Raw genomic sequence first — 18,922 nt, 5'->3', positions numbered from 1 at the left:
TGTAAATAAAGTCGTTTCCTGCAGTAACTAGCAGAGACCGCTGCGTCTCTGGTCCCAGCAGAGCGCTCCGGGCTGGTGGCTGCTGGCAGGGCTCATCCTGCTCCCCCCTGCCCAGGCTGGTGTCAGCACTGCTGAGGTGACAAGGGCAGCATCGGGGTGCTGAGAGGCAGCTTTGCTGGTTCCCTCTTCATCTTTCACTGCAGTACATTCTCTGTTCCATTCCAACAATCTCTTGTGGATTGGGGGAACTGGTGGGGATATTGGGTAAAAGCTCCCCGCTGAGAAACTGCTGCTAGAGATGATCTAATTAATGATGGCATCGACTTTACTGATGCTTTATTACGCTTTGAATTGAAGTAGAGTTTCCTTAATTGATACAATTTCCTTTCCTTCCCTCAAACCCATCTCCTCTGCATTTTCTTTTTGTAAGGTGGCCCCCTATTTACATTGCAGGGATTTTGTCCTCTTTGCCAGCCGCTTTTTTTCCACTTTGCCTTTAACTAATGGAAATATAATTGCACATGCATCTGATGGCAATGACAGCTGTAATTAATCACCTCCATATCCCAGTTCCTCTGCTTATTGCTTTACTCAATATTATCATTGCAAGGTCAGCTTTGGCCTGCAGAGAAAGATCTCCAGTCGAGGAAAGGGCAGGCAGGAGCGGGGGCAGGTGTCGGTGCCTGGAGGCAGGCTCTAATGGCCCAAGCCAGGAGACCCATCACCTCCAGCCCTTGCTAATTGCAGGCTGAGCTTCTCCATCCGACCTCTATGATGGTTGCTACCACGAGGAAGGAACCAGGCTGCCCTGAGCCCGCTTTTCAGCCCGCGTTGGCCATGGTGTGGGATGGAGCCGGGAGGAAAGCCCTTAGGGAAGAGGCTGGGACCAGCCTCCACTCTGGGAGTCAGCAGGAGACCTTCTTAGGGAAGGCACAGCACAAGGACGGGGTCGCTGCCTGGCTTTTCCTCACCCCCCAACCAAAAGAGCATCCTCCAAGCACAGCAGCACCCCGCACCCGTGCGGGCAGGGCGAGCACCCTGCAGGTGAGGCCAGCTCCGAGCCTCTGCGGGGCCGGCCTCGAAGGCGGCCTCGGCTGTCGGGAGGCTCCTCCTCCGGCCTCCGGAGAGGGGAGGAGAGGCCGGGAGCGGCCCCGGCGGCTCGGGGCTGCCCACCTGAGCCTCGTTTTGCAGCCGCAGGGACCGAGGGTTGGGACCGAGCATCCTCCGGCCCCGCAGCCCATGGGGGGCCCGGGGAGGGTGCGGAGCTCCTGCCCCGCTCGGGCTGCCTCCCGGCCGGCATGGAGAGCCTGGGCGGCAGCCTGAAGAAGAAAGCCTCGGAGCTGCACTACAGGGCAGAGGTGATGATCGCCGGGGAGCAGCTGAGGTAGGAGGCAGGGCTGGTGGGGGCTCGGGGCTGCACCCACCTGCGGGGGGCTCCCAGCTGTGCCCCCCGGTGCTCGGTTTGCCGAGCGCCCCCCGCCCCCCCCCCATCTGGCACCGAGTTGCCGGAGAAGCAGGTCCTTCCCCGTGTCACCCCGTCCTGCTGCTCAGCACCGGGCAGCTCCTGCCCTCCGCCTCCGGGTGCTAGAGGATCGCCTGGTGCTTTTGGGTGGCAGCGGGTTTTCTGCTCCTCCGGCATCCTGCACCATGTCCAGAGCCTGCTGCAGTGACACTGGCATCCCACGGGGACACTGACAGCCTGGGGACACTGACAGCCTGGGGACACCAGCACTCTGGGGACAGCCCTGCCCATGGGGCTTGGACTTTTGGGGCGATGCAGGAGGGCATTCCATGGGTGCCGTATGCCTGAATCCGAGCAACCTGAAGGGTCTTGTGAAAGTTACTTTTGGAAACTTGTGCTGTTTCAAGGTCCCGGTTCTCAAGCATCTTCTGAGCTCTCTTCTTATGAAGACAGAAATAAGTTCTGCTATGCAGGGAAACCCGTGTGTCTGAGAAGCATGCTCCCTGTGCGTCTGGGGTCGGAAAAAAAAAACCCTGCCTCTAAACGTGCAGCTATAGGCTTTTCTCGCTCTCCAGCAGAGGTGGCTTGTTTGTATCTGGAGCCGTTCTGTTTTGCTTTGAAATGTGGGTGGGAACTAGGAAATATAGCCTTGAATAATGTAAAGAGCCCGGAGCCCATGTCTGTTAGCACCAGAATCCTAAAAGTACCTCTGTGCCACTGTGCTGTCCAGACTCAGTGTTCATGTTAGCCTTACCTTTATTAATTTGCATTGTATTAAGGACTGATAATTTCCATCTAAAGATTAGGGCTCCATTCTGGAAACACAGCCCACATCCAAGGTGGCTGGAATGTAAATGTGCAACAATGGTCAGCCACATTTCCGTTGTCTTTCCCAAATATTGACTGCATTGTAAGTGAGGTTTAGAAAATGAGCTTAACTTTCTTGTAGGGAAGAGCAGCAGCAGATCTAAGAGTGCGTTGCTTCATTTCAGTAACTCATTGCAAGTGACGCTAAATTATTGCTTTTTCCATCCCACAGGCAGGGCAGGCTTATTCATATTTATATTTCCAATGTTTTACTCATCTGGAGTGACTGCGGTCATGGGCGCTATAGCCTGGGCCAAAGGAAGGGGTCAGGTATTCAGAAAATAAATTAACTGAGCCATGTGTCAAAGCTGCAATGAGTGGGTGTGCAAGGGCAATGATGTGACTTCCTAGCTCTTTTTACAGGTCAGGAGCATGTCAAATCCTGGAGCATTTTGACATTTGTGACTGTAAAGAGGAGATGGGGGCACAATAAATCTATCTGTGAAAAGAGCTTTTCTACCATCCTGTGCACCGCCCTAGTTCTTATAAGCAAGGAAAAGATGCAGTGCAAATGGTACATTCTTCTGAAAACCCATAATACCAACTCATTTTTTCCGTCCAATATTTGTCTAGGAGCTTCAGTCCTCACTGCCAGTGCAAATGTGCCCTCAGGCTTTAAAAAAAAAAAAAGTGCCATTTAGCTTTAAAAACACAGGACATATGTACTTTGGGGAACAAGATGCAGATACTTTTTGAGACACCCATATAAATATTTTTTCCCTGTAGCTGGAGTGTCTGGGAGTTTCCTGGTTTGAGTTAGGGAGCTCCCCAAATCCCAGTTTTCAGACCCCTTGCAGCAGGTTGCAGTCCTGAACTGAAACTTGCTCCTCTTGAAGACCTCGAGGTTCATAGCACAAGTCTTATGGGGAGCGGTGGAGGGAGCTGGGGTTCCTCAGCTTGGAGAAAAGGAGGCTCAAGGGAGAACTTATTGAGCTGTACAATTACCTTAAAGGAGGCTGTATTGAGGTGGGGATCGAGCTCTTCTCCCAGTCACTTATACAAAGGAAATGGCGTTAAATTGTGCCAGGGGAGGTCTAGGTAGGGTATTAGATAAAATTTATTTACTGCAAGGGTTGTGAAGTATTAGAACAGGCTGCCCAGGGAAGTGGTTGAGTCACCATCCCTGGAGGTCTTCAAAAAACGTGTAGATGTAGAGCTTAGGGAGATGGTTTAATGGTGGGCTTGGCAGTGCTAGGTCAAAGGTTGGACCAGATGATCTTAGAGGTCTTTTCAACCTGAATGATTCTGTGAGTCTAAGCTCTTTGTTTCCTAGAGGACAGCAGGTGGCTTTCATCCAGCATGACTGCACTGCTCTTTACTTGTGCTTTGCAGGTGATGGGTCTAAATGCTGGGGTCTTGGGCAGAGCAGTCTCATCCTTCTGCCTTGGTTTGGGCAGGAGCTTGTTCCCAGTGCAGAAAGTCTGGAGTCTGCTGCTGGGCAGGAAGGTGGAGAGCTGGACTCCAGCAACCTGCTGCCCAGTTTGTCCAGCTGAAAGGAGAACTGAGTGACAGCAGAGCACGCTGCATGCTCGAGCTCCTCTCTTATATTTTGGGGATCCTCCAGCCTGGCAGATAAAGAGGATTTAGTGTCATGAATCTTCCCAAGGCCAGTTGGGTAGGTATTGATGGGGAAACGGAGGCACAGAGGCTGGATGACCTTGCTGAGGCAAGGACAGGACTAAATGCCTGCGTCGTGTTCCCCTGCTTGCCCTTGGATAAGGAATCACGGCACCGCATAAAGGAGCCTCGCAGACTTCTCCCGTGCATGCTCTGTAAGTCTTGATCAGCAAATAATGCTGTTGTATCTACAAAAAACCTCAAACATTTGTTTTCCCTGTCCTCCACTTCCTGCCCTGCCTCCTCCTTGCTATTGTATTTAGCCAAACAAACCTTTGTTCCATCTTTATGGTTCTTTCGCTTCCCAGCAAGTTTGCAAATCCCTCTCGGTTTGCTTTGGCTGGAACGATGAGTCTGTTCAGTGTCACGATGCATTTCCCAGCCAGAAATAGCTGCACAAGTGAGGGGTGAGGAAATGCTTCTTGGGGATGGCCAGGACTGAACTTATCCTAAAGAAATTGGGGGGGACACTGCGTGCTGTGCTTGGGGCTGGCTGCCTGCTGGCTGCCTTCGCTTCCACGCAGATGTTGCTTCCTGGTCCACGGAGGGGGAAGAGAAGTTTGGGTCCCAAGTCACTCCCCATCAGAAAGACAAAAATATTAATTTCCACTGATATCTTGGTGCTGTGTTTGACAGGGCTGCTGTGTCAGGCATTCCTCGCGTCTCCTGCTGTCGGTCTTTTTGTTTCAGCCGGGTAATCTTGCATGAAAATCCCAGTAGTTTTACTGGGTGTTGAGTGCTCTTGGGTGGCATTCCATAAGAGAGGCCCAATTAGTCATTTCTAATTGCAACAAATGGCTTATCTGCACAGAAATATCTGGGAACAGCTACTGCACTTTGAATTCACACCCTTCTGTAAGCTGGGTTTCTCAAGTATAGACAAGTCCTTGTGCACTCCTCTGGGGATTCATCACGGTCAGGTGAACCAGCTGTTCTCCAGTAACTCTGCTAAGCTGCATTAATCACTCGGAGATGTGAAATATACTCAGTAAACTTATGCCCGGTCTTGAACAAAAAAAGGGAAGGAAGGTTTTCTCCTACAAAGAACAAAGTTGTGATTTCAACTGCTGTCCAGGACTTTCCAAGGTGGTGTTTTAATTGGATACTCCGACTGAGACGCTGCTATACAGAGTGCTAATACTTTGAGGCTTTGAAAATTGAGTTCGCTTCAAGGTTTGGAGCTGAACCTGCCCTAGTTTGTATCCCTGGCTGAGATAGTGGGTCCACAGGAGGTGCTTGGTGTGGCAGTCACCAGGTGAACTTCTGGCTGTCGTTCGGAAGATCATACAACATGGTCAGAAAGCCTGCTACTATATTTTTATTTTATTTTACTTTTACTGCTGGTGAAAGAGAAGACTAAGAAGCAGAGTTGCTCTTGCTGGAATTGCTTTTTGAGGTTTAAGTTCAGTTTTCCTGTATGTGAATTTAGATAGAAGAAGGAAAATAAAACACCTCTACGTCTTTGAGTGGGCTGCCACAGTCATGCAAAGCTCTCCCCTCCCCAGTGCGCTTCTGCTTTTGCAGGTATGGGAGTGCAGCAAGCTGGGTTCTGCAGTGGTTGATTTGTAAGAATGTTCCTCTCCAGCAGCTATTTTGCAGATGCGCTCTTGTGGCTGTTGCTCCTTTTACTGAGCACTCAGCTTTTTATTTTTTTCCCCTCTCTAAAGATAGGAAAATAAAAGGTCATTTGGATGATGTATCTTCAGGGTCGTTCATTTATATTTAATTTCTGTGGGAATGCAAACTTCAGTTAACGTCCTTGAGATTTTCACCTTGGCATTTGTGCTGCTCGGGGCCCGTTTATGCAAGCAGGAGGTGATGGGGAGCAATGAGCAGCGATTCCCCCAGCTCCTGGTGAGGGGTCCCGCTCTGTGCCAACACACGGGGCTCTTGGCGCAGGACAGCTCTCACTTCAGGGATTGCTCTGGCTGTCCAGTTCCCGTGCAGTAAACCCAGCACCCTTTCCAATACAAGGAAGTGCTCGTGTTGCTGTACGTCTCTGATTCAGGCTCTTGGTTCCAAACTCTGTGAAATGTGAGTGCACAGAAATTATGGAGAGCGGAGCTGCGTGGTTGGCAATGCACCCCAGTGGTGGGCATCCCTCAGCGTGTTGGTAACAACCAGTGGGACTTAAACTCTTGACTCCCTCGAGGGTTTCTTAGAATTTATTTTCTGTTTGTGCTGCTGCAGGTCAGCCTTTCAACAAGGTCATGCAGAGGGAAGGATGGTGTCTTTTTAGTGACCTTGACGAAGAAACAAGTCGGTTACGCAGCGCAGTCTGTCCAAAGCAAGTGCATGTGAAAGCAGCGTGCTGGCTGCCAGACCAGGAACGTTTCATAACAGTTGGCTGTCGTGTTCCAGCAAGCATCTTATCCTTGTATTGTGCCTTTATTTATTTATTTATTTTATGTCCTTTTGAAGAAATAATATGTACATGGGAAAGGTTTTGGCATGTAGAAAATTTGTAATAGTGCATTACATACGCTTCCTTAATGTTTTTGTTCACTTGGAAACATGGTTACGAAATAGTCACAGCTCCAGTGACTTTGTTTTTCCAACATGGTATATAGGCTGCTTTAGAGGGGTGTCAGCCAAGCTGCTCAAAGATGCAGTTGATGTTATGCCCTTGTGTATCTGAAGGACACGATCTGTCTCCTCTTAGTTGATGGGAAACATGAGGACAGTGAACAAGACCACAAGGACACTCGAACTGTGTGTCCTCCACTGCCTTGAGTCTGTGGGCAGCAGGGCAAACTTCTCACAAACTCCAAACAGCACAAAAGATCTAAGACACTGCTGCTCCAAGATGTTTAAACCCCACTTTATTCCCTTCCTGACAACTGTTCACAGTAGAATAGTTTCAAAATAAGAATGTATGTGTATTTAAATCCTAGTTTTTAACAGTAATTCTTTTCTGAAAATCTTCTTTTTCCCCTCCCCTGAAGATCTGTGCATTTCCTGCAGTATTCTGAAATGTGACATTTTCGGTTTAGTCATTTGTGTTGCTTTCTTTGTGTCTCTGCATTGTCAAATCCTGCCATGTTTCTTCGGGTGTTACCTGGAAGGTCCGAGCCTATCTCTTAACAATTATGTTGGCTTGTAGTAGCCTGAACACTAATTGCAGCAATCAGTTACTACATTTTTATCCAACGAAGGTTTTATCTTAAGACTTTTGAGACCCTGGCGTTTGTTAATCCTATAATGTAGGATAATTTGTTATCTGATAGATTTCAGGATATTTAAAATTTCTCATCTGGTGCTTGCAACTATTGTTCAACAGGCTGCCGCGTACGATGTGGTGTCTACAAAACTTCTTCAAAAAGAACAAAGGAAATTGAGGAATTAAACAAAGAAACACTGCAGTGATTAATGCCGTTGTAAAATACACTGGCTTGAGGCAAAGCTGTGAATTGGAATAGATAATTTGGAACCAGAAATGTCCTGAAGTCACAGAGAAGATATTAATTAAGCATCTCCCCTCTGAGTCTGCTGCATGCACAGGGCGTTTTTCAGGGTGAGCGTTTTGAGAACAGCAATGACTACAGGGCAGAAGTTTGGCTGCTGGTCAGATCTCCTGCCGGGCTGGGTTACCTTTGGCATGAGCACACAAGATCTCTGTGCTTTGCGGCTCGCTCTGTCATTAAAGTCCTTTTAAATGTCAAAGCTGAACCCACCTGAGCGACCTTCACTCGTATTCATCTTTCCATCAGAGCTGCAGACCAGCCACAACGTCAGGGTTCTCAGGGTAGGACGCTTGTACTTCTGGTGAAATCTGTCCCAGTCTATCCCAGTTTGAACCAGAAAAAGTCAGGACTACCGCTGGAGCGAAGGCAGCGCTATCTCTGAGCGAGCTGTCTTTGGCTGGCTCGTGGTTCGGATCAGTTTGCTCGTGTTTTCTGGGGATTATTGGTACAGGAACACAGGAAAGCACAGATCTGCCTGGCATTCGTCCTTGTTAGAAGAAACAAGGGCTCCCATTGACGGTCCCACCCTGAACTCCAGCCTTTAGGCTCCAGCCTTTGTCCTGGTGGCAGCGACGTTCCTGCTCCCATACTTATGGGGAAGGAAAGCTAGACGCAGAACCGTGCCAAGAGGACAAATATATGTGCTATTATTTTGTGTGTGCGTTTTGGCACTTCCTCACAAGCTTCAGTGTGCTGCTGTGTATTTTTCAGGGGCTTGTTTAGAGCAAAAAGTCTTGTGTGGTTCAACGTCTGGTGCAGGCAATCACCAAATCCACGCAGTGGGAGTAGGGAGGAGGGGATGTTGAAGAGAGGCTCCTTAGGATGGACCTATGCAGTCTAGCAAGGCGAAGAGGTTTGGTTGAACTTGTTAGCCACTGGGTGCTTGCCAGAAGTCCCAAATCAGCCGCAGTTTCTCTAGGCTGGGCAGGTGCTGGGTGCTGGACTGAAAGCTCCCTGCAGCGCCAGCTGGGCTCAGCAGCCGACTTTCTCCCCAGGCTTCGCCTCCACGATGGGAAGCTCATTAAGGACAGACGCTACCACCTCCGAACATACCCCAACTGCTTCGTGGCCAAGGAGCTCACGGACTGGCTGATCGACCACAAAGAAGCCCCAGACCGAGAGACGGGCATCCGCCTCATGCAGAAGCTGATGGACCACTACATCATCCACCACGGTGTGTGGGTTTCTCCGCCACCCACTGAGTCTCCCCAGGGGGTGGCTGCCTGTCTGCTCACTAAGTGTGGCTGTCAGAGGCACGATCAGGTCCCTCTTTGTGGCCATCCCATGGGCGAGGGCTCCTGGAGGAGCTGGGGGTGGTGGGCAGGCTGGATGGGGTCGGATCAGAGTTGCTGCAGTGCTTTGGGGGATGTGCCAGTTCCCTGTCCTGCAGGAAGGGAATAGGGCTGGGTGTTGGTAAAAGCATCTCAGGTGGCTTTTATCTGAAGGTGATTTCAGTAATTCCTGACCTGTATTCACCTACAGCGAATGTACCAGCAGAGGGGTGGTTATTTTTACAGTAGCTAGTGTAGCTTGTGCCAGGCAGGAGTGGAAGCTGAATGATGATGCACGCTTCCTATCTGCAGAAAAGCTCATTTTTTACTGCAGGGGCCCAGTATTCCCCAATTTCTCCATTCACGCCTGGGTGGGACAAGAGGGGGTGTGGAGTCCACACCATCCAAAACAAACAAATAAACCAACTGTAAATCTGGGGGCAAAGCTATCCCTTGAAAATTAGGTGTGTGATGCCATTTCAAAGGCTTTTCTTTGGAACCTGTTAAAAGAAAAAAAAAAAAAAAGGGTGGGGGTAGATAGAAAAAAAGAAAAAGCTTCATTCCCAAGCCCAACTCGTAATATTCAGGCTTTGTTCTTTTTAATATTTTTTTGAACTCCCGACAGTTTTGGACTGGCCCATGTCTCGCGCTGTGGTCTGTGCCCATCCCTGAGCTGCAGAGCAGTCACCGAGGTCAGCCCTGGCACATGCACCTGCTGCAGCCCTGCCTGCACCTGTGCCTTCACCTTTCTCTCCAAAAACATGCATGGCACATCCTTGCTGCAGGCCCTGGTCCTGGGTGTGCAGCTGCTGTCACTTCTGGCAGAGAGAGCTGCTTTTTTCTCTTCCTTTTTTTGGAGCCCAGAGCCTCAGCCCGCTGAAGGCTATTCAGCCTTTGATTTTTTTTTTTATTTTTTTATATATTTGTAGGCTGTGCCTTCTCGATGGAGGCAGTGATGCTCCGACTGCCTACACGCTTCTCAAAATGTGTGGCCATGCTTCTTCCATGTTAGATGAAATATTGAGAAACGGTTGGCAAAGAAGAGAAGGGGCTTGAGCAGAACAAGGTTCCACGTTCAGCTTTCAGCCAAGCATCCAGGCAAGGTGCCCAGGTGTTCAGCCACATCTGGGGCTGCTTCCCCATGCCCTGCCTCTGCCTTTGGAAGGCATCTCCTACTCGGACAGACAAGGGCAGAGGTGCTTAAATAGGAATGTTTGCAGTTGCAGTGAAGATTTTCTCAGATTTCTCTTAACTAAGATTTTCCAAAGAAATCTTAAGGCTTCGGGCCTATTTTTTTTTTCCTAATAAAATAATAAAACAGATTTTTTTTTCTAGGAGAAGGGAAGCTTTATTTTAATATGAGATCTTTGGGACACGAGCGCCAGTAACCCGGTGTGTGGTGGCAGTCTGTCGTAAGCTGAGGAGATGGAAATGGATGCCAGACACCAAATTCAGCCCTCTCTTCCCTCATCTTCTAGGAGCTGCCTTTGACCAGCGCAATGCACTCTGTTGCCATCTGCTCCTTGCTGGGTTCATGCCCTTTGCGTTACGCTGCCTTGAAAAAAAATAAACCCCGCTGCTGTGCTTTATTGCAAAAGCATAACACCGAAGCAGTGAGTTCTCAGTTATCCATTAACGCTGAAAAGTGATTATTTTTCCATCTCTCCAGCCAACAATTTCAAATAAAGCCACTAGTTAGCTAAACCTCTGCGGCTGTGGCTGCTGGTGCTGCTTTGATTGCTTATCGTGGGCACGTCCCTCCTGCTCCCGCGATAATTCCTCGCAGAACACACACGCTAGCTTTCCAGCTCACCTCAGGACCATTAACTTTCGTTAATCCTGTGGAAATCGGGCTGTCTGCTAACTGCAGCACTGCGCTAAGTGCTTTGCTATCGGCTGCCTAAACTGTTCGCCCTCTTCTCCGCTGGGACCCAGAAGGCAATAATTATCTCGTGCAGACTGCTTCCTGTGCTGCCCGATGTGGTGCACTCTGGTGCTCTGTGACACACTGCAAACGTGTTAGGCTTCACACAGCAAAACGCTTTGGCTTCCTAGGGATGCTGTCCTGTAAGATTTTGTGCTCAATTCTCATCTATCACCCAATGGCAAAGGCATCTAAGGCACCACTCCTTTCAATTAAGATGTTCCCAGCTTTCACCTTTCAAAACCACCGTCCCGACCTGCCCTCTGCCTGATGAGTCACGGGCTTCGGTGTCCTGATTTCCCACCGGGACGACTGCTCGGGAGGAATTAGGAACTCAGGATAATCTGACAGGCTTTGGCATCGTTGACAAAATGGGAATGAAGTTTTGCCAGTTTGCTTGGAAGGAGGAACAAGCTTTAAAGTTTTCACAAGAAGTATGTTATATCATTTGGATTTTGCTCTGGTGTATCACATTACTTCAGTGAGGAAATCAGTGTGGTTTTCTTTGTCTCTCTCTCTTCTCTCTGGTCTACTTTTCTTTGTTTTCTGGGTATATTCTTTATACCATTTTTATCAGTGAAGTTTTTCCCTTCTTCCTTCAGACAGGTTGACCTGAAGCAAGGCAGGCTGACTTATCTGAGAATTGGACTGTGATTTCTATTTTTTTTTAGTTGTAATCTAGGCGCTTGTTGTAGGCGTTTGTTGTAGGCAAGTTTATCTCAAAACTGTATCCCAAATATTTGCCCGCTGAATGTCACATGAATTTAACAACTGTGCATTTACAGACTGTGATCTCATCCACAAGGTAAATAAGAAAGTGGGACTTTTCGTAGTGATTGGTTTATTCCAGTTGTGTGCACCTAGCTTTGAAGGAAGACAAGAAACAAAAAAACCTCTCTTGAGGTCAGCTTGCCAACAAGTGAATTGGGCAGGGCTGGCAGAAAATGGTGTGGAAAAGTTTTTGTCATTATACCTTATAATTTGCAAGTAGGTGGTCTGGGATTTTGGATGCGGTGATGTAGGGTTTCTTTCCTCCCTTCTTCCAAGTCTCCATAAACACGGCAGTAGCTTCCTTTAGAAAAAAAAAAAAATTGAGACAAATCTGTTTGTTTTCTTTTAGTCTAAACCTAAACACTAGCATTTAAATTAAAATCAACAATATCCCCATTCTAACGAAGCAATTTAGTGACCGGGTCAAAGTGTGGCCTCAGAGCCAAGCTTTCCCAAGGCCTCTTCCACGGGGCTGACCTCTCCCACAGCCCTTCGCGATCCCCTAATTCGGGGACCGAGGGCTTGGATGCTGGTTATTGCAGCGTGGTCGAGAGGTGGAGGTCAGAGCACTGCACAGCCCCTGGAGCTTCTAACCTGGGGATAAAGCTGAGCCTGTGCCCGGTGCTGCTGTCCGTCTGTCCCGTACGGACTGACATCCATAACACTCACGTCCCTGCCCTGCTCTCCTCCTTCCAGTGTGCGACGAGCACTCGGACTACAAGGATGCCAAGCTGCTGTACCGCTTCCGCAAGGACGACGGGACCTTCCCCCTCAACAAGGACGTGAAGGTGTTCGTGAGGGGGCAGAGCCTGTACGAGAAGTGCGTGAGTCCTTCCCTGCCCCGCGGCTCCTGGCGAGGGCTGCGCTCGCTGCTGCTGCTGCTTTGCGGCCGGGACCTGCAGCCACAGCAAGCTTCGCTATTTCTTTTCTGTTCCCCGTGCTGCAGCATTGGGAAATGATGTTTTCTGAGCCCTGCCACAGGACAATTTGGGCTTGCAGAGGTGCTGGGCTCTCAATTCACAGCTGCTTTGATGTGGTGCTGGGGGTTGGTAATGGGGAGCACGAGGGGCCAGGCTGCAGGCTGAGTGTCCCCAGCAGGGACACGTCCAGTGGCCGTTCCCAGTGCCCCCACAGCCCCAGCCAGTCACATCTACCAGCCCTGCTCGGCTCTGTCCCAGCAAAATCGGCAGGGCACAGGAATGTCAGGGCCTTTCTGGACCTGGCTCCTTGCGCCTCACTTAGTGTGTGTGCAATGTTTCTCATGGAAAAACATTTATAATAATTCTCGGACAGTAAAGGCAACTCCCTCCACCTCCAAATGTTTGGTTTTCTTGGAGTTGATTGTGTCTGGTTCCCAATCTGAATTGTCTTCCTGACACCTGAGGAATCTGTTTGTCAGACTGGGTTCAGCCTCGTACCACCCTGTGGACCCGTTTTCTTTAACAGCCTCTTCCTATTTTCTTGATCCTCAAAGCAATCAGCTGCATGAAGTGGCACGGAGGGAGGTGTCCTTCAGAGGACGGGGGGGGGTTCTGCTGTCCCCATCCCCTTTGGCCGTTGGGCATCGCTTGCGGTTTGCTTCTGCTCCCAGCAGCAGGCAGGGCGAGCATCCTGCGTCTCACGGCTGAGGCTGCTGCACCCTCTCGTGGAGGCACTGGATGTAGCTCTCCCATGCTGCAAAACGAACGTGGCCTTACCAAAACTCATCTTCTTCACCAGTTTGGCATCAGCCGCTCGCGCACGCCTTGGGTTGCTTGCTCAGCTTTCCCCGTAGGCTTTAGCCGAAGTCGCAGCCGAACTGATCTCCCTGAATCTGCCTCCACTGCTGCGCTGAGGATCTACAAAACTGCCTGACTGCAGCTCTGCCTTTCCCCCTCCCTTCCCGACGCCCCCCAGCAGCGATGTTTTTGGCAGGAGCGCTTTGCCCGCTGCTCTCGTCCTTGCCTCGGCCGGCTGCGTGCGGCGGCAGGGCTGCACGGCATCACGGCGCCTTGTCCCACCTCCGCCAGGCTGGTCGGTGCTGAGGGGTCCATCCTGAAGGTGCGGGAGGAGAACTCGATCAAGTACCAGAGGACGTTCCTGGGCTGCGAGATGGTCGACTGGCTGGTTCAGGAGGGGGAAGCGGAGAGCCGAAAGGAGGCGGTGGAGCTGGGCCAGGCGCTGCTGGAGCACGGGATCATTCAGCACGGTGAGCGAGGGGAAGGAAAGCAAGCGATGAGCATAGCTGTCGTGCCAGGAACAAATCCCCTTTCATGGCACGCAACAAGTGCTGGTCAAGTGCCCACTCAGAGATAGCAATGGGGCCTTTCAGTTCTATGTTTGGAGCTGGTGACCTTTGAAGCCCGAGCAAGCCGCCACCACCCGCCGGGGCTTTGAGCTGGAATCCGAGCCCATATTTCTGCGGTTCTTCAAAGTCCCAGGCTGCAGGCCTGGGATCCACCCTGAGTTCTGAGGGCTGGTGGTGAGGATGTAATGTTCAGCTCCGCTCGGTCGGAGATCACACCCATCTGCGGGATTTAAACTTTCCATTTGGAGGGCAGGGAGTCCTCCAAGTGTCTGGGACAGGGGCAGGTTGGGGCTGTGACTCCGTGCTGTGCTTCTGGGAGACGACATTTTATGGAGAGGTGGCCCTGCTGTTCCTCTTTTCCTGCAGGTAACTTTCTCCAACAGTCAGAAAATCTGAAATATAAAACAGAAGCACCAAAAGCAATTCACCTGGGTCCCTCAGTATATTTTCCATATGTTTTTCACACCCCCTCAGCCTCCTCCTCCTCCGTTGTTCTCTCCAGTATCCAACAGGCATCACTTCTTTGACGGTGACCTCCTCTACCAGTTCTGGATCAACTTCCGACGCAGGCGGCGTCTCACCGAGCTGCTCAACGAGAACTCTTCCCGCACCTTGTCCGAGAGCCCAGACAGCCCCTTCTGCCTCCGCAAGCTCAACCCAGACCCAGGCAACACCAGCTTTCTCTCTGGTAACTGTGCTTGCGTTGGTTGAGGGGGGTGAAACCAAAGGTTCCATCGCCAGAGCATCTCAGAGCCGAGGGATTAGCTCCAGCAGAGCATTAGGGATCCTATAAAGTGACTGCCCATCCCATGGACTGGTTTGTGGTGGAGGTCAGGGTGCAGAGGCAGTCTCTATCATGGCTCACCATCCCAGGAAAATAACTCATCAGCAGCTCAACTCAGCTCTTGGTCCTTCTTTAAAACTAGTTTTGTTCTGCCTAAACTCAAATGTCAAATTTGGTGCATGTGTACCCTTCAGACGTGGGTCAGGCTGGTGTGGGAAGTTTGTTAAACTGGTCTGTTCTTTCCTTGGATAATTGTTCCCTCTGCCTTTTTCAGTGCAGCCCAACAAGGAGATCAAAATTGTCTCAGCGGTTCGAAGGAGCAGCATCACTTCCCTCGCTGGAAACTCCAACCCCTACTTCAGCGTTACTCCCACGCTGGTGTTCCCTCCCGTGGCTGAGTGCAACCCCAAATCAGGTCGGGGCTTCTGCACTGCCCTCTTGCTGCACAGGGTGCGCCTCTTCCCTCTGGGCACGAGCTAGCTCGGGCCTCGAGTTCCAAACCCTCCACCTTGTGCTCGGTGACTTGCAGGAGGAGAGGGTCAGCTTCACCCCTGAAGCCTGATTTGAAAAGTTGTGAGGTTATTTTGAAAAATATTGATATGAATACAGAGGTTTCTGGGTGCAGATTCTGACATCTGTTCTCCAGCCCATGAACCCCAGGCTGCCTTATCTTGTGCTTTACTGCATGAACCCCACGATTCTGATAGGATCTGTCACCTTCTGCCCTAGTGTTAAAGAGACCTGTCACCAATGAAGAGCTCCTGTCCCCCGGGGCTCCCTATGTCAAGAAGACGCTAACTGTAAGTGACCGTAGCGAATGGTATCGCTAATCTGATGGTATTGAGCTCCCCGGCTGCTCTTTGATCACTTTCTGCCTGCTGCTCTGACCTCTGCATGTTAAAACTTTGATTGCATGTCACTTCATCCCAGCTCTCCTTCCTGGTGCCTCTCGGCGGGTCGATGTCTTCAGGTGTTCTTGTGGCTGAAAGTGGCGGTGACTGCTGCAGCCTCTGCTTTAATGCATATCAAAGGGGAAAGAGAATGTTTCCTGGACAGGAAAAATCAGATTTGTTTCATCCAGCTCCATGCAAACTGTAGATTCAGTCAAGTCTTGTGACAGTTGGGGCTTTGACGCTCATCCTGTCTGCCACAGAAATGTCACCTTTATGCGCTGCTTTATTTAACTCAGATTTGGGTTCCTGTTCCAGAACAGATATATCGAGGCACTCCATCACCTGCTGATGGAGTAGAATTGAACAGGGAGCATTCAGGGACCACTGTTCCCTTATTATGATCGTTTTTTTTCATGCACAAAATGAGCACACCACAAAATCTCTGTGATTCTGCAGACAGCCAGAGTTTGAGGCTTTTTCTTTTCAAATTATTTCTAAAGCTGTAGGACCAGACGGCTGCAGCTGGCCAAGGCAGCTCTGCCTTGAGTGCTGGCTGCGAATGCCACAGCTTCTGCCTGAGGATCCTAGCGTGCTCTGTTATTTTGGGGTAAATATCAGCCCTTCCCTGCTCACCTCCATGAGGGGAACCTGTGGTGGCCAGCTACGAAGCGTGCTGGCTCTCCCCGTACTGGTTTCATGCAATTGGGCTCACAGAAGGGCTGAAGATCTGGTCCCCAGGGTAACTGGGCTGTAGAAGCCAGTGGGAAGGAAAAAGAAAAATAAAGCAGGTGATTAGTGTGGCATGCATGGGGACATGCCGTTTGTTCTCCTCCTGAATGTTCTTGCCCTGCCCTTCAACTCTGCCAGCCGGGGCCTTTCATGGCTCGTTTCCTTCTGCTTAGCTGCGCAGTTGCTGTTATTTATTTATATGGCTAATGTGCAAAGTCCTTCGAGAATTCATTTTCTCCTTTAGTCACATCAAATGGCCACAGCATTAGAGCACACTGCTTTGACAGGCTGAGATCAGAGTGGGAAAAGTTAAAATGGTGGCTGCTTCCATCCTGGAAATGCTTTTTGGTGCCAGCAAAAGGGCACAGCATGCACGCACTTTGGAAATGCCCTCAGTCTGCTCCTGGTTCACACCTTGCCCTGGCTTCATGCTGCCATTAACTACACCTGCAGACAGAGAAATAAATAGTCCAGGAGGGCAAAGACCTCTGGTATGCTGGATTTTCAGGTGATGCCTGTTCAAAACCCTTTCATAAATTCAGAGTGGAAACCTGAAGCTAATCTCTGCCCATCGCTGAGCATGAGGGGAATGGGGAGAATGGGAGGGATGTGTCGTTGCCAAGTGTGTGCTGAGAGACACTGGCACAGGTGAATGAAAAGGTCCACCAGAATTAAAGCAGAGAGAGAAATGGGCTGCCCTTGAAACCAATCTTTCCAAGAGCAATTAGTCCCCAGCTGCCATGCAGGGAGCTGGCAGAGACTTTTAACTGATATGGAAAGCTCCCTGGTGCCCAAGGATGTTCTCCTCCCATCTGGGAGGCTGAGAAAGAGCCATCGGGTGACAACAACTATTGCTAATGTAACAGAAGACAAAAAATGAAGGTCCTTTTTTCTTACTGGTGTCAGAGGAGCCCTGAGGCAAACCCTGCTTTCCCTCCCCACCCACGATGGAGATGAGGATTGTAAGCAGAGCTCTCTGCATCAGTTGGAAATGTAGCATCTCCTCTATCGAGCCCATTCCTTTGTATTTAAAACCTTTTCATTCTGTTTGTAGATTGTGGGCGATGCTGTGGGCTGGGGGTTCGTGGTCCGAGGAGGAAGACCTTGCCACATCCAGGCCGTGGACCCAGGAGGACCCGCTGCTGCTGCGGGCATGAAGGTACTTTGCTCGTGGTGACTTGACACGAGGCAGGATTTATGTCCTGCTAGAGACTGTCAGGCTGAACGCATCCTCTGTGATATTCATACCTCCTGCAGCAGAGATGGAGCCTGCAGAGCGCTCTGGCCACGCTGTGAGAGGCCTTGGGAAGGATGCTGTCCACAGGCAGAGCAAAGTGAGCAGGGAGGGAGTAAAGATTTATTTTGACTCACCTGCTGCTCTCATAGCTCCCGAGACGTACTGCTCTTTGTGTATGTCTGCTGTTAACACCATAGTTCTGCACTGAACTATTTTCCGTGTTCGTGAAAGATGAATAACTTTAGACTGATACTCTGATTTGATTTGTCACGTAATTCCCAGTATTTGCGGCTCAGGTGAAATGATCCGAGGTCCTGAAAATCATCTCAGACCTGCTATCCAAGCATGTGTGGGTTTTGTGTATAGAGCTGGAGGCCTGGTTTTAGGAACGAATGAAAGAAACGGAGAGTTTCACAGTTCCCCTACAAGAACCCCAGCAGTGAGGGAGCAGTTTCTGCAGGCTGGTACAACTCTACAGCCACGTGGATATTTGAAATAATGGGATTCTTCAGAGGCAGCGTGCGACTCCTTGTTTGCTTCAGGCAGGGTTGGAAGGAGATGGCTGAATACATTTCATTTGCTCCAGAGCCCAGTTCATTTCTCCTCACCTAATCTCATTTGCTACCAAATTACTAAATGTTATTATTGTGCCTCATTTCCATTTGTGAAATGAACCACTGCTCACAAATGAGTCTTTTCTCTCTTTGTTAGCTCAGTCTAAATCCCTTTGGCCCCTTTTTCATGATACAGTGATTATAGCCCAGTGATTATTAGCGTGGCTTATAGAGTGACAACGCTTTGGGGTTTGCAGCGTTTTGTAGCAAGTTATTTGCAGCGCAGCCCCTGGCTCCAGCCAGGCATGAGCAGAAGTTGCTGTGACTGCATCGGCTGCAGGTAACCAGCCCTTCCTCTCCCTGCAGGTGTGCCAGTTTGTTTTCTCAGTGAATGGCATGTATGTTTTGCACCTGGACTATCAGACCATCAGCAGCCTCATCATGACAGGACCACGAACGCTCGTCATGGAAGTCATGGAAGCTGTTGAATGAGCGAAGGAGCCTCGTCCCACCGCTGGGTGGAAAAGCAGGACACTTTGCAAACAAGGACGGACTGTGGGGAGGGACCGAGCTTGACCTTTCAGTCTGAAATGTTAGGTATTCTAACATATTTTCAAATAAATACATTATAAAGGACAAGTCTTGGATTTGGTTGATGTTGAAATATGTGGCTCTGCCTGCTCTTGAGAGGGTCTGAGCTCCTGCAGCCCCTTTCTGACACTGGTGGGAGAGTTCAGCACACCACGAAGCCAAGCCTTTGAACAAGCCACCCACACAGTGAGCTGCGAGGCGGGCGGTGCAGGCTGGTAAGCAGCAAGAAGCTCGATACCAAGCGAGTCTACCGAGAGCACAACGTGCTTTCCAGATGGCCCCATAAGCTGTGCCATCATCTGTGTTAAGAAAATAAGGAAACGACTGCAGTGATGTGCACTGCCTTGTAAAGGAAGACCAAGAGCCCTGCAACACTTTTGGTGTAGGTACACAGCCAGGACTGGTTGCTTTTCCCAGCTGGGTTTCCTGTAAAGGTGAGACTTCTGTAGCAGCTCTTTCTGTGCCCCTCAT

At 50.1% G+C, this 18,922-nt stretch overlaps 1 protein-coding gene across 1 annotated transcript; it reads left to right on the top strand.

Annotated features, from left to right (window-relative positions):
• The first annotated feature begins 1,298 nt into the window (after positions 1-1,298).
• LOC118248987 (DEP domain-containing mTOR-interacting protein-like) lies at positions 1,299-18,352 on the top strand. The gene is made up of 9 exons (XM_035548489.2): positions 1,299-1,384; positions 8,406-8,584; positions 12,073-12,196; positions 13,386-13,564; positions 14,166-14,351; positions 14,722-14,862; positions 15,177-15,247; positions 17,124-17,228; positions 18,227-18,352. Exons 1-9 carry the CDS (start codon positions 1,299-1,301, stop codon positions 18,350-18,352), a joined length of 1,197 nt encoding a protein of 398 aa, XP_035404382.1.
• Positions 18,353-18,922: the final 570 nt, after the last annotated feature.

The sequence above is a fragment of the Cygnus atratus genome, chromosome 16, assembly GCF_013377495.2.
Source record: "Cygnus atratus isolate AKBS03 ecotype Queensland, Australia chromosome 16, CAtr_DNAZoo_HiC_assembly, whole genome shotgun sequence".
Lineage (NCBI taxonomy): Eukaryota > Metazoa > Chordata > Aves > Anseriformes > Anatidae > Cygnus > Cygnus atratus.
The sequence above is the reverse complement of the archived record's forward strand: the minus strand, read 5'-3'. Positions and strand labels throughout refer to the sequence as shown.

Bases quoted from the DNA above. Each gene is read 5' to 3' on its own strand.
- LOC118248987 (XM_035548489.2), top strand. From the start codon at position 1,299: ATGGAGAGCCTGGGCGGCAGCCTGAAGAAGAAAGCCTCGGAGCTGCAC. The intron at 8,585-12,072 runs GTGTGTGGGTTT...TCCTCCTTCCAG, and splicing joins CCACTACATCATCCACCACG to TGTGCGACGAGCACTCGGAC. The intron at 12,197-13,385 runs GTGCGTGAGTCC...CACCTCCGCCAG, and splicing joins GGGCAGAGCCTGTACGAGAA to GCTGGTCGGTGCTGAGGGGT.